This window comes from Macrobrachium nipponense, chromosome 2 (genome assembly GCF_015104395.2).
Source record: "Macrobrachium nipponense isolate FS-2020 chromosome 2, ASM1510439v2, whole genome shotgun sequence".
NCBI classification, from domain to species: domain Eukaryota; kingdom Metazoa; phylum Arthropoda; class Malacostraca; order Decapoda; family Palaemonidae; genus Macrobrachium; species Macrobrachium nipponense.
The window spans coordinates 56336327-56359669 of NC_087201.1; the positions used below are offsets into that span (position 1 = coordinate 56336327).

A 23343-nucleotide genomic window follows, 5' to 3' on the forward strand; every position below is an offset into this window, starting at 1 on the left:
CTGACTCGCTACACTAGAATTGCCTTTAAAAGTTCCCAGAAGTCACTTATGGTGTACTGAAGTGACTTGAACATTTTTCATGTAAAATTCATTCAAACTGTAATGGCGCAAAATACTGACTGTCAGGGGATGATACCCGGAAATAACCATAAAGCTATAAATTGACAAAGCCCGCTCGCAAAGGTTATGGTAATATGTTCTATCAGAGCTGATATTACTTAAAACTACAAATTCTAGATTATGATTGCTTGTATGATACAAAACATTCATCTATCAATTTTTTTGTGCATAGCTCCAACTTACTTTCACAATTATTTGTGGCTACAAAGCTTAACTGGGTAGCTCCATTACCCTTGGCCCAACATGCTCACATATGTATGCACACATTTCCAATACAGGGACTCATCTACATAAGGGTTTTGTTCCTAAACCCATTACATACACTGAAAATTTACATTAGTAAAAAAAAAAACACTGAAGAACTCCTTAAAGCACCTTTCAAAACCACTTAAACTCTGTTCACAGCTTTATAAAAACAAACTGAAGGGCAAATAAGGTAGCAGTGCTATGTGTAATTTCCTTAGTGATATATACAAGCATGGTGTAAATATAAACTGCAAATATGTAATGCTTACCTGGTGCATTTTAGCCAAGCCTATACAGTACAGTTCTGGACAGCATGCATTTAGGTATTAAATAGCCTGGCCTTACAGTTACATTATTCAAACTTATGGTGCAACAACCAGTTCTTGTATTCTGTAATATTTATGTACCGATATATTTATTGTGTTAGTGTAAATGTGTTTTCTTTACCTATTGTTACAATATATCTAATGTCTTATCGCTTGGCGATAGACTTTTTGTTTTTTCCTTACGGCTGTTGTCCGTAAGTAATGTTTGTTTCCTCTCATCTCCCTTGGATATCTTAGTAGAGAGGTTCTTTCTTGTCTAGAGGAGATGATTCAAACAGGCTAGTTGCACAAAGTAACAACTTTATTCTGTAACTCCATACTAGGAGATGCAGCTCGGTCGGACGACCGATATGTTTGAGATTTGGCTTCGAACTGCCATTCTAAAGCATCGCGTCGATAGCGGAACATTAGCTATCTCAGCAATTCATATAAAAACACATACGTAGTTCGCCGGCTCGGAAGTTACAAGTTTCCGGCGTAGGTTAACAGGTCAACCTCTTCCCATGGAAGTTGTTGTGCAAAGTTATCATAACATAAAGATGTTGACAAAGCTTTGAGCTAGATCAGGCTACGCAGACAACGCATAGCGTAATCTAAGGTGTGCTTTGGTCACGTAGAACCCTCCTAATGCCATGACCCCAGGTCACTGGTTTATATATATAATGTAATTCTTACATATATAACAGTACATTAGACACCTAACTAGGTTACACATTTATCACTGCAACAATTATTATGCATACAATTTGATGTCTGAAACCTTCAAAGCAAGTACTTTTTTTAATAAAATGCAGTGGAACCTCAACATACGAAGTCCCAGTTTACAAAAAATTCAAGTTACGAAAGCAAATACAAAGATTTTTTTGCCTCTGCATACGAACAGAATTCAGGTTACGAAAGGTTGTTGCTGTAAAGTCCTGAGATTCGCCCAGACCACCAAGAACAATTTTAAAACTTGCATGCCTCCAACTGAGTAGACTCACCACCATCCTCCTGCTCTCCCATTGGTTCCTGATGCTAGTCACCACCATAAGATCCTGCTCTCCTATTGGTCAGCATCTCTCCCATTGTGCTCTACGTAAAGGCATTCTTCGGCCACTTCGTCTAACCAGTGTTATCGTACGACACAGAATTAGTTCGTTCACATATACGATTTCGTTTGTTAACGTAAATTCGTGTTAGTGATTTCGCTTTGTACTTTATCGTGTTGTGTGAGAACTTAAACAGTATACTACTACATAACATAATTACATACATTATACAGTGGTACCTCGAGATACGAAAGGCTCAACTTACGAAAAACTTGAGATACGAAAGCTAAAAGCTAATACGAAAAATTTTACAGCTCTACATACGAAAATTGCTCAAGATACGAAAGGTTGTTGCTGTAAAGTCCGAGATTCGCCCGGACCACCGATAACAATTTTGAAACTCATGCGCCACCAACTGAGTAGACTCGCCACCATCCTCCTGCTCTCCCATTGGTTCCTGATGCTATCACCGCCATGAGATCCTTCTCTCCTATTGGTCAGCATCCTTACCATCATGCATCTACTATGTAGCGGTGTGCTTCAGCCACTCGGTAGCAGCATCGTTATTGTACGCACGCGGTATTCGTGCGTTCTAACGATTTCGTCTATTAACGTAAATTCGTTAGTGATTTCGTTGTAGTATACGTACTTTATCGTGTTGTGTGAGAACTTTACTCCATACTTATACGTAAATTACGTACAGTATATACTACAGTCATGGGTCCCAAGAAACTTGAAATTCACGGAAAGAAGAGGATGCTCTCCTTGGAGGCGAAGATGGAGATTATCAAGAAGTATGAAGCTGGTATGCGATTTAGTGTGATCGCCAAGGAATACGACAGAAATCCGTAGACAATAGGCACCATCCTTAAGCAGGAGGATACCATCAAAGCGGCTACACCTTCCAAGGGCGTCACTATTTTGTCCAACAAGAGGAGCCACGTGTACGACGAGATGGAAAGGCTTCTTCTTGTCTGGATAAAAGACAAAGAAATCACTGGCAATAAGATAACGGAGATGGCAATCTTCCACAAGGTCAATGCTATTTTCGGCGATTTGATTGCCCAAACCGAAGACGACGGAGGAGAAGGGACATCAACACCAAACCCAAACTTCAAGGCTTCGCACGGGTGGTTCGAGAAATTCCGTAAACGGACTGGCATCCATTCGGTGGTGCGGCATGGGGAAGGCGGCCAGCTCGGACATGAAAGCGGCCGAAGCCTTTAAAAAGACGTTCGACGAGATGATGACCAAAAAAGGCTACAGTTCTCAGCAAGTCTTCAATTGTGCCGAGACTGGCCTTTTTTGGAAAAAAACTGCCTCGTCGGACGTACATCACGGAGGAAGAGAAGAAGCTACCTGGGCATAATCCTATGAAAGACAGGCTTATGCTTGCACTTTTTTCGAACGCCAGTGGGGATTGCAAGGTGAAGCCCCTACTGGTCTATCATTCCGAGACTCCTCGAGCCTTCAAGGCCCACGAAGTGCTTAAGGAGAAGCTTCCAGTGATGTGGAGGGCTAATGTAAAAGCCTGGGTAATGAGGCTCTTGTTCACCAAGTGGGTAAATCTGTGTTTCGGCCCGACAGTGAAGAAATTCTTGGAAGAGCAGTGCCTCCCTCTGAAATGCCTGCTGGTGTTGGACAATGCCCCTGTTCACCATCCTGGCCTCGAGGAAGATATCCTAGCGGAGTATTCCTTCATCAAGGTTTTTTATCTTCCGCCTAACACCACCCCTCTCCTCCAGCCCATGGACCAGCAAGTGATATCGAACTTTAAGAAGCTGTATACGAAACATTTTTTCAAGAGATATTTCGACATCACCGATACCACAAACCTCACCTTGTGTGAATTTTGGAAGGAGCATTTCGATGTTGTGATATGCATCCGACTCATTGACCAAGCTTGGCAGGAAGTTTCGAGGCGAACCTTGAATTCCTCGTGGAGGAAACTCTGGCCTGATGCCGTACCTGCCCGAGACTTCGAGGGATTCAACGTGGGTGAAGCTGGTGCTGCAGATTCAGAAACAGTTGACGATCCTGAAACTGTTTCCCAACCAGATCTTGACGAGATCGTTGCACTCGGCAAGTCCATGGGGCTGGTTGTCGACGAGGATGACATCAACGACCTTCTCAAGGAGCACCAAGAGGAGCTTACGACGGATGACCTGAAGGAGTTGGAGGCCATGCAACATAACGTCGTTCAAGAGGAGTTCTCTAGCAGCGGCGAGGAGGAGGAGGACAACCCTATGACAACGGCAGAAATTAAGGATGTTCTATCTGCTTTTCATAAAGTGCAATCATTTGTAGAAAAAATACACCCCGAAAAGGCTTACACAGGTCGTATGCTTGCGCAGTTTGATGAGGCTTGCCTGAGTCGTTTCAGGAACATTGTGAAAAGTAGGCAGAAGCAATCTTCCTTGGATAGTTATTTTTTGAAGAGGCCTTTAAGTATTAGCAGGAGTAAGCAAAAAGGAAGAACCAAGTGATACTAAAAACAGAAAGTTGAAAGTGGTGATGAAGTTGAAGTTTTGTATAAAAAAACAAAAAACCTACGTAAAGTATAAAAAAAAAAAAATTTAATTTTAGTTTTTTGTAAAGTTAAGTGTTACAGTTTTTTTAATGTGTTTCATAAAGTTTAGTTTATGTATGTTTTCCTTACATTTTTTTGTGTTTCGTAGAGTTAAGTGTACGTATGTACCTGCCGTTTGTTCGCCTCCTCTGTCGCCACTTTCGGAGATAGGCTCACTCGAAAGGTAAGCTTCCACATTTTATTACATACGTTCAGTATTTCTTGTATACCATGTTACACTAATTCACTTTATTTACAGGTAATTAGCAGTACCCATTAAGTTAGGTTTTGAATAGTCCAAATTGTTGTAGTATTTCATTGTTCATAGGTCAATTTACCTTTATTATGAAATTTACTGGGGTGTTTTTGGAGGGCTTGGAATGGATTAGCCATTTTACATGTAAAAGCGGTCCAAGATACGAAAAACTCATGATACGAAGGGTGCCTCGGAACAGATTAATTTCATATCTCGAGGTACCACTGTAGTCATGGGTCCCAAGAAAATTGCTGAAGTTCACGGAAAGAAGAGGATGATTTCTATGGAGACAAAAATGGAGATAATCAAGAAATATGAGGCTGACATGTGGTTGAGTGTGATCACTAAGGAATACAGCCGAAATCCGTCGACGATAGGCACCATCCTTAAGCAGAAGGAAGCCATCAAAGCAGCTACACCTTCCAAGGGCGTGACTATTTTGTCCACGTGCATGATGAGATGGAGAGGCTGCTTCTTGTATGGATAAAAGACAAAGAAATCGCTGGAGATACGATAACCAAGACGGCAATCTGCCACAAGGCCAACGCTATTTTCGGCAATTTGATTGCCCAGGCCAAAGACGATGGAGGAGAAGGGACATCGGCGCCAACCCCAGACTTCAAGGCTTCTCGTGGGTGGTTTGAAAAATTCCAGAAACGGACTGGCATCCATTCGGTGGAGTGGCATGGGGAGGCGGCCAGCTCGGATGCAAAACTAGCCGAAGCCCTTATTAAGACGTTTGACAAGATGACGATCAACGAAGGCTACAGTTCTCAGCAAGTCTTCCAAAAAATGCCTCATTGGAAGTACATCATTGAGGAAGAGAAGCAGCTACCCGGGCATAAGCCTATGAAAGACAGGCTTACGCTTGCACTTTGTTCGAACGCCAGTGGGGATTGCAAGGTGAAGCCCCTACTTGTCTATCATTCGGAGACTCCTCGAGCCTTCAAGGCCCACAAAGTGCTAAAGGAGAAGCTTCATGTGATGTGGAGGGATAATGCGAAAGACTGGGTAATGAGACTTTTGTACATCGAGTGGGTAAATCTGTGTTTCGGCCCGACAGTGAAGAAATTCTTGCTGTAAAGTCCGAGAATCGCCTAGGCCACTGATAACATATATATATATTATATATATATATATATATATATATATATATATATATATATATATATATATATATATATATATATCTATAAATAATCAAAGGAACCCATAAAAACACCCAAATATAGAGAGAAAAGTACTATATTTCAGAGACTGCTCTCTCTCTCTTCAGGTATATGGATGAGAAAAGTTTACAGAAAAGATGATATTTATACCAAGAGATCCATACACAGCTAAGCAAATTTAGGTCACCCCCGCTGATAATCTTCCTTTAATCTTCTTAAGCGTTGGTTGAATGAAAACCTTGTCGATCACATCTGAATCCCATGCTCCTTTTGAGATGTTCATTACCTGCCTCTCTTTTATTAAGACCGATTCCATCATTTGACTCTTGTACCGGTAGTTGCTGCTATAAATTATATGTGACAAATTCCAGTTTATTCTATGGTTATGTTCATTTATATGGTTGAAAATAGCGTAGTTCTGTTGACCATACCTAACTGACTGTTTGTGTTGTATTAATCTCTGGGGAAGTGATTTTCCTGTAAATCCGACGTAAGATTGGTCACAGTCCTGACATTGAATTTCATAAACCTGTTTCCTTGGGGAATGTCTTTTGTTGGATGTTAATCAGGAATTTGGCTAAGCTGTTTGGGTAAGTAAATGCAAAAGGGTTAGATTTTCCGAGGGTCTGGGTCACTGTCTTAATACTGTCCAGGTGAGGAATTTTTATTTCATTGTTGGGTGTCTCTTTGGTCTTGTTTTGAGGGGGTCGTAAGAAAATTACGTTTGGTTTGTGAATTGCTTTCTCAATTATATGGTCAGGATACTTTTAAAGACGAAAGTTGCTTACGAATTAGTTCAAATTCTTTTTCCAGGAAATCTGGGGAACAAATTCGTAAGGCTCTTACGAGCAGGTTGCTGGCTACAACTATCTTGATAACAATGTTGTGATAGCTAAAGTAGTGAATGTATGAAAGTGAGAACGTTGGTTTTCTATATATGGTAAATTTGTATTCTGTCGTGTGTCTGATTATTAAAACATCAAGAAAAGGAATTTTGTTGTCTGTTTCCCATTCAACTTTAAATTTGATGCTGGGCACTAATGCATTTAATTTTGAAAGGAATTCATTGAAATTGATCGACAAGGTTTCCATTCAACCAATATTGAAGAAGATTAAAGGAAGATTATCTGCGGGGGTGACCTAAATTGGCTTAGCTGTGGATGGATCTCTTGGTATAAATACCACCTTTTCTGTAAACTTTTCTCGTTCATATACCTGAAGAGAGAGAACAGTCTCTGAAATATTGTACTACTTTTCTCTCTATATTTTGGTGTTTTTATGGGCTCCTTTTATTAGATGGAATTCTGTTGTAACAGAACATTTTAACCAGTCTCATATATATATATATATACATATCTAATAAAAGGAGCCCATAAAAACACCAAAATGTAGAGAGAAAAGTACTATATTTCAGAGACTGCTGTCTCTCTCTTCAGGTATATGAATGAGAAAAGTTTACAGAAGAGGTGGTATTTATACCAAGAGATCCATCCACAGCTAAGCAAATTTAGGTCACCCCCGCTGATAATCTTCCTTTAATCTTCTTAAGCGTTGGTTGAATGAAAACCTTGTAGATCACATCTGAATCCCATGCTCCTTTTGAGATGTTCAATACCTGCCTCTCTTTTATTAAGGCCGATTCCATCATTTGACTCGTGTATCGGCAGTTGCTGCTATAAATTATATGTGACAAATTCCAGTTTATTCTATGGTTATGTTCATTTATATGATTGAAAAAAGCTGAGTTCTGTTGACCATACCTAACTGACAGTTTGAGTTGTATTAATCTCTGGGGAAGTGATTTTCCTGTAAATCCGACGTAAGATTGGTCGCAGTCCTGGCATTGGATTTCATAAACCCCTGTTTCCTTGGGGAATGCAAAAGGGTTAGATTTTCCGATGGTCTGAGTCAATGTCTTAATCCTGTCCAGGTGAGGAATTTTTATTTTATTGTTGGGTGTCTCTTTGGTCTCGTTTTGAAGGGGTCGGTAGAAAATTATGTTTGCTTTGTGAATTGCTTTTTCAATTATATGGTCAGGATACTTTAAAGACGAAAGTTGCTCAACAATTAGTTCAAATTCTTTTTGCAGGAAATCTGGGGAACAAATTCGTAAGGCTCTTAAGAACAAGTTGCTGGCTACGCCTATCTTGATAGCAATGTTGTGATAGCTAAAGTAGTGAATGTATTAAAGTGAGAACGTTGGTTTTCTATATATGGTAAATTTGTATTCTGTCATATCTCTGATTATTAAAACATCAAGAAAAGGAATTTTGTTGTCTGTTTCCCATTCAACTTTAAATTTGATGCTGGGCACTAATGCATTTAATTTTGAAAGGAAGTCATTAAAATTGATCGACAAGGTTTTCATTCAACCAACGCTTAAGAAGATTAAAGGAAGATTATCAGTGGGGGTGACCTAAATTGGCTTAGCTGTGGATGGATCTCTTGGTATAAATACCACCTTTTCTGTAAACTTTTCTCATTCATATACCTGAAGAGAGAGACAGCAGTCTCTGAAATATAGTACTTTTCTTTCTATATTTTGGTGTTTTTATGGGCTCCTTTTATTAGATGGAATTCTGTTGTAACACAAAATTTTCAACCAGCACAAATTTTTCAACCATCAAAACATACATACTACATACATACATATATATATATATATATATATATATATATTATATTATATATATATATATATATATATATATATATATATTATATACTATATATATATGTATATAGTATATATATTATATATATATATATATATATATATATAGATATATATATATACAGTGGTACCTCGAGATACGAAAGGCTTAACTTACGAAAAACTCGAGATACGAAAGCCAATACGAAAAATTTAACCGCTCTACATACGAAAAGTTTTCAAGATGCGAAAGGTTTCTGCAAAGTCTGAGATTCGCCTGAACCACTGATAACAATTTTGAAACTCGTGCGCCGCCAACTTAGTAGACTCGCCACCATCCTCCTGCTCTCCCATTGGTTCCTGATGCTAGTCGAGGCCATGAGATCCTTCTCTCCTATTGGCCAGCATCCCTCCCATCATGCATCTACGTACGTGGTGGCATGCCTCGGCCACTCGGTACCAGCATCGTTATTGTAAGCATGCGGTATTCATTCGGTCTAACGATTTCGTTTAGTAACGTAAATTCGTTAGTGATTTCGTTGCAGTATACGTACTTTATTGTGTTGTGCAAAAACTTTATTCTACTTATACGTAAATTATGTACAAGATAACGTAGTCATGGGTCCCAAGAAAGTTGAAATTCACGGAAAGAAGAGAATGCTCTCTTTGGAGACAAAGATGGAGATTTTCGAGAAGTATGAAGTTGGTATGCGATTGAGTGTGATCGCCAAGGAATACGGCCGAAATACGTCGACAATATGCACCATCCTTAAACAGAAGGATGTCATCAAAGCAGCTACACCTTCCAAGGGCATCACTATTTTGTCCAGCAAGAGGACCCACGTGCACGACGAGATGGAACGGCTGTTTCTTGTCTGGATAAAAGAAAGAAATCGCTGGTGATACGATAACAGAGACGGCAATCTCCTACAAGGCCAGCCAGCGTGTAGTGTTCATTAACGGCTGCCCGTCTTGATAATTATCTACTAATTGTTGCACCTCATGACTCTGTTGGCCCTGGTGTCCATCAAAACCCTGTTCAACCAAATGCTCTCTCTGCAACTGATTTGGGTACTGAATGTTCGGCTGCTGACATTCAACATAAACTGAAGTGCCTTGATTATACTGGTATGCATGTAAATGATTGGTCAACACCCTCTGTTCAGCAGGGAGTGGAGATTCTACCAACCTTGCAAAGTTTCCAGTTATCCCATGAGAGAGACCTTGATCACTTATCCCATGTGAGAGATCTTGGTCACTTATCCCACGAGAGAGATCTTGGTCAATCATATCATATATGTCATCACTCAAGAGGTGCTCTTCTTTTTCCATTTTCTGTGAAATTTTAAAATACACATGACGCAAACACCATCACAATGTCAACTCTGACTAGTAGATTCAGAAACAGTTGACGATCCCGAAACTGTTTCCCAACCAGATCTTGACGAGATCGTTGCACTCGGCAAGTTCATGGGGCTGGTCGTCGATGAGGACGACATCAACGACCTTCTTGAGGAGCACCAGGAGGAGCTTACGACGGAATACCTGAAGGAGTTGGAGGCCATGCAACATAACATCGTTCAAGAGGAGTTCTCTAGCAGCGGCGAGGAAGAGGAGGAGGACCCTATGACAACGGCAGAAATTAAGGATGTTCTAGCCGCTTTTCATAAAGTGCAATCATTTATAGAAAAAAAAGACACCCCGAAAAGGCTCTCACAGGTCATATGCTTGCGCAGTTCAATGACGTTTGCCTGAGTCGTTTCAGGAACATTGTGAAAAGTAGGCAGAAGCAATCTTCCTTGGATCGTTATTTTTTAAAGAGGCCTTTAGCATTAGCAGGAGTAAGCAAAAGGAAGAACCAAGTGATAAGAAACAGAAAGTTGTAAGCAAAAAGGAAGAACCAAGTGATAAAAAACAGAAAGTTGAAAGTGGTGATGAAGTGAAATTCTGTAAAAAAAAAAAAATAAATAAATAAATAAAATAAATAAATAAATAAATAAAAAAATATATTTTTTTATTTTTTTTTTATTTTAGTTTTTTGTAAAGTTGAGTGTTACAGTTTTGTTAATGTGTTTCGTAAATTTTAGTTTAGTTTTCCTTACATTTTTTAATGTGTTTTGTAAAGTTAAGTGTACGTACGTAGGTACGTATCTGCCGTTTGTCCTCCTCTGCCGCACATTACGTTATTAAGTTAGGTATTGAATGGTCCAATTTGTTGTAGTATTTCATTGTTTATAAGTCGATTTAGCTTTATTATGAAATTTACTGGGGTGTTTTTGGAGGGCTTGGAACGGATTAGCCATTTTACATGTAAAATGTGGTCCAAGATACGAAAACCTCATGATACGAAGGGCACCTCGGAACGGATTAATTTCGTATCTCGAGGTACTACTGTATATATACATTATATATATACATATCTATATACAGTAGTACCTCGAGTTACGAAAGGCTCTACTTACGAAAAACTCGAGATACGAAAGGTTGTTGCTGTAAAGTCCCGAGATTCACCCGGACCACCGAGAACAATTTTAAAACTCCCACGCCGCCAACTTAGTAAACTCGCCACCATCCTCCCGCTCTCCCATTGGTTCCTGATGCTAGTCACCCAGTAAGGTCCTGCTCTCCTATTGGTCAGCATCTACCCCTTGTGCTTTAAGTATTCTATTGGTAAAAGGATGCTGTAAATTGAAAAACTTATTCATGCAATACATTTAATAAAAAAAAAAACTTTAGGTAAAGATAGAATAAAGAATAGAAATGAATGGTTATTATACTGTTTGGTAGTTTCAGTAGTTGAAGAGAGATAATGAAAATTTATGGCTTACTGTGTAAAGTGATTGCTTGGCGATCGTTCGATACTCGTAAGTGCTGGATGTAAACAGACGTTTGGAAGTTTTTTTTTGTTTGTTTATTATAGTTAATGGTTACTTAATAATTGTTTGAAATGAGTACATGCAATACATTTAATAAAAAATTGTGAATTAGATATCATAAAATATAAAATAAATCAGACTGCCAACAAATACGTATTTTTTAGAATTCTTCTTCTGTTTTATTATTACGTTACGTATATGTATGTTTCATTATAGTTGTCAGTAACTCGGTATCTCCATTAGGTAAAGATAGAATAAAGAATAGAAATGAATGGTTATCATACTGTTTGGTAGTTTCATTAGTTGAAGAGAGATAATAATGACAATTTATGGCTTACTGTGGGCTAGGAAAAATGATTGCTTGGCGCTCGTTCAATACTCGTAAGACGGTTAAGAGCTGAATGTAAACAATCGATTGGAAGGTTTGTTTTTTGTTTGTTTGTGTATTATAGGTAATGATTAATTAATAATTATTTGAAATGAGTACATACTGATTATTTATACATTTTATTGGCATATTCTAAGCTTTTAGCTCTTAGGTTTAGATGTCTGAATCATAGACTAGGCTACAGTAGCAACCACTAACATAGGCTAGGCTTATTGCTAAGGGACATAAGCTAAAGTCCTAATATATACAGTAAAAATGGGGTTGAACATTACATGCAGTTGAATATTACTCAAGTATGTACAGTATTTTGCCTTTTTGGAGTCATATTTCTTCCGTCGGATCGGCATCGTAACCCTAGAACATGTGTTTTAGGCCTGGAAATATAATTTACTGGGGTGTTTTTGGAGGGCTTGGAACGGATTAGCCATTTTACATGTAAATGTGGTCCAAGATACGAAAAACTCATGATACGAAGGCCGCCCCTCGGAACGGATTAATTTCGTATCTCGAGGTACCACTGTGTGTGTGTATATATATATATATATATATATATATATATAATATATATATATATATATATATATATATATATATATATATATATATATATATATATATATATATATATATATATATATATATATATATTTAAGTCTCTTCGCTTTGCGATAGACTTTTTTTGTGTTCTCCTTACGACTGTCATTCGTAAGTATTTCTGGTTCCTCCCATCTCCTTGGGATATCTTAGTAGAGTGGTTCTTCTTAACTAAAGGAGATGATTCAAACGATAAGTTGAACAGATATAACAACTTTATTCTGTAACTCCATACTAGGAGATGCAGCTCGGTCGGAAGACCGATATGTTTGATGGTTGGCACGGAACTGCCATTCTAAAGCATCACGTCGATAGCGGAACATTAGCTATCTCAGCGATTCATATAAAAACATACGTAGTCCGCCGGTCTCGGAAGTTACAAGTTTCCGGCGTAGGTTAACAGGTCAACCGTTCCCATGGAAGTTGTTGAGCAAAGTTATCATTAACATAAAATGTTGACAACGCTCAGAGCTAGACCAGGCTACTGCAGACAGCGCATAGCGTAATCTAGATCTGCTTTGGTCACGTAGGACCCTCCTAATGCCATGACCTCAGGTCATGTGTTTTTATTTACAGATCCTGTAAACTGAATAAATGTATTTATTACATATTATATATATATATATATATATATATATATATATATATATATATATATATATATATATATATATATATTATTATATATTGCTACTTTCAAAATGCATGTTTCCCCTCTTTGAAATGTCATGTAGATTGTGTAACTTTTTTTCAGATTCCTAGATAGCTTAGAATAGGATGTTTTAAAGTGTGTGTTCAGATTTCGCATTACGTGTTATAAAAGAATATATATATAACGTAAAAAGAGAGAGATCTCCGTTTGCTTCCCTAATCTGTCAACGCGTCTTGATAAGCGATCTCAAATCTTCACTTGTGTTTTGGAGAATCTGTCATCGTACGTAATAAGACTTCTTCGTCTCGATCGAGTAGAGTACGTCTTTTTTTTAACAGACTCGTTTTGTACGCGTATATCTTTGTCAAGTCCCACGTGGGTGTTGCACATTATGTATGTAAGATTGCATCAGATTTCAGAACTTTCGAGAAGCTTTCGTGCCAAGAACGTTTTGACATCTGCCCCTCTCCAGCTTTTCCGTGAAGGAAGAGATTTCATTCTATCTTAAGACCTCGAGGCAGTTAGATCTCGCTCTCTCTCTCTCTCTCTCTCATTCGACATCATTGAGATTATATTAACGTAACGTAAACTGGTCACTCATAACGTTTTAGAATTTCATGTTTGATATTTCTTAGAATTTATTTAGTGTTATTTAGTTTCTTTTGTGGAATCTGAACAGACATTATTTCGTAACAGCGCCTGGTTTTTGTGAAAGTGTAATATACAAGCTGCAGCTATGGAAGAAAGAAATTGGTATACCAAGGTAAAGTGTGTTATATTTTTATTAGTTGCAACTAATAACGGTTAGGTAATAACTAATAACGGTTAGGAACTGTGTTTAACTAATAATTGATAGGAACTGTGGTTAACTGATAACAGATGGTTGTGAAGGTTTGGTAAAAACTGTTGGTTACAGTGTTTTTGAGTGAAAACATTTACACTTTTACACATTGCATATTTTATGTTTGTGTCTGTTCCATTGTTTGTGCACTTATTTCATTTTCTTATTGAAGTGTGTCTTTTTATTTTATATTTTCATTTGCATTCACAATTTAATTGACTTAGTTATTTTCATTGCTTAATTATTGCACATTTAATTAAATTTAACACTTGTGAATTAATTTGTACTTACTTAGAATTCTTTTCAAGTTTTATTGTTGTTTAGCACTTGTGAATTAATTTCAAATTTTCAATTATTGCCTAACACTTTTGAATTTCAATTGAATTAATTTTCTTGAATTTTGTGATAAATTAATTTTGATTTAATTTTACTTAATTTGATTCAAGAATTAATTAAACTTTACTTTGTTTTCAAGTAACAGTAATTTTCCCTGATATTGTGAATTTCACTTATAAATTTTGAATTTGATAATAAATTTTTGTATTTAACATTTTTATAAGTGTTTTAATTATTACACCAGTATAATTATATTTGATTATGACTATATTGATGATAGGTAGAGACATAGAGTGGTAATTGATTTGCTTTCCTTCAAGTAACTTGAAGTGACATAGAACCAGAGAAGTACTTAGACTTCTGAAATCAGGGAAATACTTAGAGTTTGAAAGTTGTTGATGGAGTGATGCCCTTTGATTAATTTTACTTACAAGATTACCTCCCACCTGTTTTGATGTACTTAGTCTTGACTTTCTGCAATAACGGTAAGTTGTTAAGGGATCACTGTTGCCTTTAGAGTATTCAGTCGTTTAAACGTGTTGTGAGGGTTCAGGTGTCTGGCTTTTGGTGAGGTAATATTTGATACAAGGTAACCAGATACTTGGCACTTCATAACTATATATATATAATATATATATATATATATATATATATATATATATATATATATGTATGTATGTATGTATGTATGATGTATGTAGTATGTATATGTATGTATGTATGTATGTAATAAGTATGTATGTATGGTATGTATGTATATATATATTATATATATATATATATATATATATATATATATATGTACGTATATGTGTGTGTGTGTATGTATGTGTTTGTACGTATGTATCTGTATGTATGTATGTATGTATATATATATATATATATATATATATATATATATATATAGATATATATATATATATATATATTGATTGATTGATTGATTGTGTATTATATCTGGCATCACAATATCTGGGTAATTGACACCGAAATAAATTCAATAGAAAAAATTAAATTTTTGAATATGTGTATATATATATACATACGTATATATATATATACATATATATATAGTATGTATATATATATTATATATATATATATATATATATATATATATTCACTAGTGTCTATTTCTAATAATTACTCCCAGCCCCTGTCACATCCATTTAAAAAAGCATGTACGCCCTTCACTATGAATGGTCTGGCAGTCAATTTACATGTAACATTTTCTAGTTTGGGCTGATTTTTTAAGCATTAAGAAATGTTCTTGATATATAACAGTCCCTGAAATTACATATGTTGTACCTTGTTTTTGTATAAGAGTCTCTGTAGTAAATGTGCAACTTTTCATTAAATTTGTTTCAACTCTTGCATCCTCTAAGAAATCTGCTGGCCCAATCACACACATGCCATACATACCGAGTATATGTCATACTTACTATGAAGGATGCAAGTTTAGACAGTGGGAGAAGGGTTCCCCTTCAATGGGTTTTAGCTCCTTTAAACCACTGTTTCACCCATTTAGAACACATTCAGAACTTGGGCTGTTTGTCCTTATTAGCAAATATAAAGGAATTTGCAATTCTTACCAGTTCGAATTTTCACAGTTCTGACACCACTGTCTGGAGAAAGGTTTGCTGCTGCTTCCCAATCTGCACATAATTTTGAAAGGAAGTCAAAATCACCACCAGGACCATTTTCATCAAAAACCTCTTCCTTACCAGGTGGATAGAATCCTAAAACAATAATGAGACAATGCAGGTATCTAGGTGAGAAATTATATGCTATAAAAATGTACACTTAAGTATTAGAAATAAAGTCCAGTTTATTGTGATACTATTTAAATTCAATGCAAATCCTAAGTACAAAGTATACTACATTTCCACCACATCAAATTGTACAAAAATAGAGATTTCTATGTAACCAAACTTAGATTTTAAAAGCCAAGTTACTAAAGGCCCTGGCCTCCTGACATTTGACTCCTACTTTGGGTGCTTAATATTCAGGAGTTAGACACAGAATAACCCTCATGAGCCAAAAGGAGAGGGCTTTTGGTGACTTTGAAGAGGATTATACAGGCAGTCCCTAGTTATCGGCAGGGGTTCCGTTCTTGGCAGGGTCTAATGAGCGAAAACCACCATTAACCAAAACGCTGCAATTTATGGCACTTATGGCACCGAGTTTCAGTTAATGGCGCCTCTGTTAGGTATGTTATGACACCATAACTCTATTATCAGTACCTTATGGCACCAATAACTGAAACTCAGCCCATTATGGCCCCATAATTCAACAATTTTATAACGGTAGACAAGCGCCATAAAACCAGATCGCCATTAACTGAGACCACCGATAACTGGGGACTGACTACCTGTGCTATGGATAAAAAGCCCTCTTCTCTTCCTAAAGCAAATTCTATCAAGGTAACAATTCATGACACTGACAAGGAATTTGGCACATCTGCCTTGTTAGAAAGCTGTATAGATAAGGCAGGAACAATGAAGTTCTCAGCTGAATGTGGATGTGTGACTGCAGCTAGGAATGAGCTTCATTTCTTCCTATGGTCTCCACAAAGGGTCTAAGGGAATATTTTTGTCCCTCCTTCATTGCAAGCGCTAATGCTAAGACCTACTCATAGCCTGATAAACAGGAGTTTAAAGGTAGGACCTCCTGGCTAGGGTCCAGATTTACAGTTCCCTCTATCTCTTAGATAAGGAATGGGAGAATACCTGAAAAAGTTCATCCTTTCATAATAGAAAGAAGTTCTGGCTGGTGTAGTATACTTCAAATGGACTTGAACAGTCTCCTGGGTGTTAGTGGTACCTATACAACTGGGTATCTCCTCTAGGTCTGTCAAAAAAAGATGAAGGTCCATAATGTCTCACATGCAGAGAATCAAAATCCAAGGAGGTAGCAATTAGAAAGCCTCCTAAAGATTGCATCTCTCTTTTACAAAACAGTATAGGCTAGGAAGTAAGCCAGCATCTTCATACTTAAAATGCAGGCTCACCCAAGGGAAGCTATAAATCTTCTAGCCTTTGACATTCCACAGCAGTCTATACCAAGGCCTTTAGGCACTTGGCTGACAGTGACCAGAATCCACATAAGGTAGCTGTAAAGAACCAACTCTCAGAAGAACTTTTCATTATTATCCAACTCATGACCTTAGGAGGAAAGAAGTGTCCTCTATTAAAGCCTCTACTTACCATCTTGGAAGCCTTAAAGCTAACAACTAAGGAGTTAATGAATTATCACATGTAAATGAGCACCTCCAAATTAAACTGTGGATTTCACAGACAAGCCAAGAGTGAGGCAGTTAACTGATGAACTGTCTGTCATTTCTTCAGAATAAGGAATGAGCACTGGGGTTTAGCTGACCACAAAATAAGCTAAATTATAGGTATGTACAGCAATGAGACCATTAAAAAAATAGAAACTTTCAAGTAATTGACATTTGATGTCTCCTACTCACAATGGACTAGAAGTCTGGGGAAACCATGGGTAGTTACTGTTAGTTTTAAAAGGTATAGTTCCTCTATCTTTGGCAAATAAAGCCTCGCATAAACTAAAAAATTTTCAAAAGGATCAGTCTTACTACAAAAATCTTTTGCATAAAAAGTTTGAAAGTGATTTACTTACCGACACCAGAAGTTGAGACGAACACTTTTGGTTTAACTTTAGCAGACTCAATAGCTTGTGCTAAGTATCTGCCAAAGTACAAAAGAAAAAAAATATTTTAAGTCTATTATTGTACTCATAAAATCTACATATATTACTTCCATCATGATACACAAAACTTTAAAAATTATAATCTTAGATTACATATTTACTCATATTAGTACTAAATATTAAAAGTAAAAAATGTATTTGCATGTGAACAAGGGAACATATGTTTATACAGCATTTGAAAAGATTTAAAGATAGAAAATCCTTGAAAAAAAATGCATACTTCATCATCTTTCTTTTGTTTCATTAAATTTTCCAGCGACCTTCACTATAGTTTCAAGGATGCCTATTTACATGTCATAAAGACTCTTACAAAGATAGTAGTACGTATATCCTTTAAGTACATGTACAGTAGCAACAAAACTTGCTGGACTTTAACTAATCATATTTCACTGCTAACTGCATAGAAAGGCTTACAATGCAGGGCCACTGTCTGTTATTTAGGGAAAAGTAGAACCATTAAGACCGACACCAGGATCTGTCCTTGCACCTAGGAAACAGACTCGCTAAATTAAAAATAAGAAAGACGGTCACAAGCAACCAGAACACCCTAAAATTACCACCTGGTTAAGTAAGGAGACAATAGACCCCAACAACCCCGCCTCACCCTCTACCTCTACCTATACCCACAAACCTAACTCCACCTTTTTCACTTCAACCTTTTGCCACAAATCTTCTAATCATTCCAACCATGAAATTTAAGACTGAATGTGCGTAAGTGGGCGTATCATAAGGGAGTGATATCACCCAAATTCTTATTTCCACGGGCAACCAGTAATCAGTTCGATCCAGTCAAGCATTATTGTATTACATAAATTTATTATTTTTTTGCGATATATATATATATATATATAATATATATATATATATATATATATATACATAGAAGCACCCAAGCATGACCAATAGGCCTAGTGCTCGATTCTTAAAACAGGCCTCTGGTTATTCCTGACTAGATAAAAAGGTCCTGAGAGAGAGAGAGAGAGAGAGAGAGAGAGAGAGAGAGAGACGAGAGAGAGAGATAGAGAGAGAAGAGAGAGAGAGAGAGAGAGAGAGGAGAGCGAGAGAGAGAAGAGAGAGAGAGAGCATAACAGGAGATACTCGAATTAAAATAATGCTCACCAAGCATATTCACACTCCGGATCGTATGGACAAAAATAGTCTCACTTATGCACTGAAAAAAAGGGTGGAAACCTACGAAAATAACTGTTTGATGCGACCCTGAACGCAATTCCACAAGCAAAGATTTGCACAATTGAGGAATTAGATGAAATCATTAACTAACAAGCTGGAAAATATATTTCCTTGATTCTTGAATAGGCTTAACCATGTAGCCAATGCTAACCGCGCATATAACTTGGATTGCTTTTTTTTTTACACCAACTTGTGTCTTATTTATATTTCATTTAATCAGATACTAAACTTCTTTGTGCTTTATCAAAAGAAATCATAATAACTTTCGATATAACGCTATGAAAGTAGAAAGTTAATTTGCAAATCATATTAGGCCAATGCTTGTGCACTCGGTTCTGCTGCCACTCATTGGTGAACACTTGATATCACACACTGAGAGCCACAGATGTTTCTATGGGGAAATTAGTTTTTTTTTTTTTTTTTTTAATTTAATAAACAATTATTGAACAAACATTGATCATTCACTGGGGAAATAATTTCTGTGCTTCTAAAATTCATCACTGATACGTATTGTTAGATAAAGAGAATGACAATAATTGGAGTAAAATATACTAACTGGCAACCCCACGAGTTTCTGAAGAAATACGATCAGTTCTGAAATTTGTCGCTTCACTTCTGGAACTTACTGTACGTACAGTATTTCTTGTACCATGTACACTAATACACTTTATTTACAGGTACGTACATACTACAATAAATGTTATGTTAGGTATTGAATGGTCCAAATTGTTGTATTTCATTGTTTATTGGTCAATATAGCTTTATTATAAAATTTTAAAAAATCCTAAGAAAACCTTACTTTAAATGCTTTGGGTGTATTAAAAACTATGTAAACTGCATTTTTATAGAATTTTTCATAAAAAAACCTTCAAATATAGATTATTTTGTATTTTTGGAGTCATATGTTTTCCGTCAAAGTGGCGTCATAAGCGTTGTAATCCTGGAAGTAATTTCTGAGGAATATAATTGAAACATCGTAAGCTGGGAACTGCCTGTGTATATATATATAATACTATATATATATATATATATATATATATATATATATATATATATATATATGTATAATTTATATATATATATATATATATATGTATATATATTATATATATAATATATATATATATATATATATATATATATATATATATATATATATATATATGTCCATAGGTTGAAGAATTGAGTGGTGTTTGGTGGCAAAAAACACTTTCACATCAGGATCAAGATCAGCTAAGTGAGGTGGATGTCCAGGCGCATTATCGAGCAGCAGTAAAATATTGAAAGGAATTCCTTTCTCTAGGCAGTATTCACGCACTTGAGAAATGAAACAGTTGACAAACCAGTCTTCAAAAAGTGTCTGCGTCATCCATGCCTTACGGTTAGAGCGAAAGTAGACAGGCAAAGTGTACTTGCTTACATTCTTGAACGCTCGTGGGTTTTCTGAATGATAAATTAAAAAGGGTTCAGCTTGAACCCACGACATTCCCACCAAGCAGTAGAGTCAGCCTATCCTTAAAAGCTTTAAATCCTGGCATGCTACTGGCTTCCTTATGGATGTAAGTGCGTTCTGGCATTTGTTTCCAGAACAAACCTGTTTCATCAACATTAAATATTTGTTCTGGAAGATATTCCTCATCCGTAATCATTTCATCGAGACTGTCGACAAACTTGCTAGCTCCTTCCTCATCCGCACTCGCTGCTTCTCCAGTCACTCGAACACTATGCAGCTGGAATCGTTTTTTGAACCTCTTGAACCAGCCAACGCTTGCCAAAAATTCTTGCTTATACTCTACTCCAGCACGTTCCTTCAAAGTCTGAAACAGACTTCTAGCCTTCATCTGCACAGTAAAAAGGCTTAACGGTGTCCTTTTTTGGATTTGATCTTCCATCCAAACATGCAATAATTTTTCCATTTCATGGATGGGGCCAGTGCGTTGTTTCGTAATCACTGTCGATCGCATGGGTGCAGAACCTTTCACAGCATCACGAATCCTTTCCTTATCCTTAAGAATCGTGGACACAGTAGAATGAGATAACTTCATATCACGTGCGATCACATTCACTTTCTTCCCTTCTTCGAACTGCTTAATCACTGTCATTTTTGTGTCCAAGTCAATGGCCTTCCTTTCCTTCTTGGCATGTTGAGGAGTAGATAAACACAGTTTCCTCTTGGCAGACATTTCAAAAATGATCAAAATTAACACAAAGTTATTGAAAAATGAACACAGCAGAGCGAGAGATGCGTTCAGTACGGAGTACAGGCAACACTGAGTGAGCGCGGGACCCGAGAGATGCACGGATGCCGCAGGAAAAAGTATCGTACGTTCGTATGCACGTTCTGCCGAAAAGGGTGAAAATAATAGTCGTAAAGTCGATCAGACGTAAGTTGCATAGGTCGTAAGTCGATCATTACCTGTATATATATATATATATATATATATATATATATATATATAGATATATATATATATATATATATATATATATATATATATATATATATATATATATATATGTATATATATCATATATATATATATATATATATATATATAATATATATATAAATATATATATATATATATATATACAGAGAGAGAGAAAAGAGAGAGAGAGAGAGAGAGAGAGAGAGAGAGAGAGAGAGAGAGAGAGAGAACCCTGTGGAACAATACTTAGGAGTACCAGGGAGGAGAACCAACCCTTTGACTCCAGTTACCTATGTAACTTCCATTCCCTTGTACACTAAATGCTTGACACCATGTAGTTGTAGACCATAGTGCGATAACCACAGGTTAAATCACTAAGTGGCCTAGAGGAGAAGTCTCCAACAATGCAAACAGTATTGTGGTGAAAGTAAATTGTTATGACATCATCACTAAGAAAGGATTATCAAAAACAGCCCCCTGGATGATTCAAACAGCACCAAAGGAGTCGCATCTACCACTTCCAGTGCAAACAACTTCTCTTGTGTTAAATTGGTGCGGAAGAATTTTGCACAATCCCCTGGAGATAAAGGCACTTCCCTACCCACAGATCACGGCATTAAACTTTTCCAAAAGCCATGTATGAATAATAACTATGGCAATGAGCCCAGCAAGCACCTCTGGCGAGTACCTGAAGGTCAACTCCATAAATGAGACCTAGACCCATAATGGAGCTGTAGTCACTTCCCCAAGATATTTAAACTACAAAGAGCAAAATAAAATTTAAGAATTGCTGCTCCAGCAGTCTGCAAGAAATCCAGAAAAACAGGATCATCCTGTCCCATCTGATCTTGTAGGCCTGTGCTGCCTGTCCCTCAGCCACAGGAGGAGACCCAGCAAAACTCTGCTTCCAAACCCATACCCAACCGACAAGCCTCTCGGAGAAAGTAAGAGTTGTGACAGGCATTGTCAGAGCTTTATTCCAATTTAAACACCACTGTCCCTCTGCTTTGAGACTCAATTAAATCAAGAAGGAAGGAGAGCAACAAGCCCTAGCACCTCTCCTCCAACTCCATTACCCTGCTTAGGTAATCGTGCCCATGAGAGGTGATACAGTTCAAAGAACTCTCCCAGGGGAACGTTTGTTCTGACTATGTGAATGTCCCAAGCATGAAACAATGCAGGTTCATCCCTAAATCCTCCTGAAGGAGGCTGGGAAGGAGAACCTTCCCCACCATACACAGAAAATTGAGCTGTAGACCAGGTACGCAGTGAACCCCTCACTGAGCAGATCACCCAAACCCTTTTCTGTGCAAACCCAAGGAGCTGCAATGAGAAGTCACTCTGCTCACCACCTGTCCACCACAACAGTCTGACCATCAGTAGACCAAGAGAGCAATAACCACTGCTGCCAGGGATAAAGCCAATCCACAGACCAGGTACACAACTGGTGAACAGGCTGTGCAAGCCCCTCACTAAGTGGGGTGTACAAACCCCTCTGTGTAACTCCAAATAGCCAAGGAGAAAGATGGGACAACTCATGCACAAAAAGAACAAGCAAAACAGCCTCAAATCAATGTGACCCTGAAAGCTCACTAAGAGACCAGACAGAAGTAGACCTTGAGTCTAAGCAGGCTCACACAGCAGCACTGACTCCACATACAGAAAGCCAATCACCACCAGTGATTGTGCCCTTTATCCTCTCACGAGGGAAGAGAATCCTGTCAATAATTCTTACACAAGGACTAGACTAGACTTCCCACTTTTCGATGCTTGCCTGTGCAGGGAAAAAGAGAGCAGGGTCAAGGTGGAGGCAGACAATGAAGCAGAAGACAAAAACAAAGAAGAGTGCTAATGGACCTTCTACTCTTTCCTTCACTGTCCTTATTGACTTCATAAGGCTGGGTTGGTCGAGCCCGGAACCAAAGACTAAGTCACAT

The 23343-nt window shown here is 37.2% G+C and overlaps 1 protein-coding gene across 2 annotated transcripts in view; it reads right to left on the reverse strand.

Moving 5' to 3' along the window:
- LOC135220594 (epimerase family protein SDR39U1-like) overlaps positions 1–23343 on the reverse strand; it is a 60011-nt gene that overhangs the window by 3964 nt on the left and 32704 nt on the right. The window contains exons 4-5 of one of the 2 annotated variants that reach the window (XM_064257862.1): positions 17697–17764; positions 15650–15796 (exon numbers count right to left, since the gene is read on the reverse strand). In XM_064257862.1, coding sequence (XP_064113932.1) covers positions 15650–15796; positions 17697–17764 — 215 coding nt within the window. The remainder of the gene's footprint in view (positions 1–15649; positions 15797–17696; positions 17765–23343) is intronic. The other variant, XM_064257863.1, reaches the window with a different exon arrangement.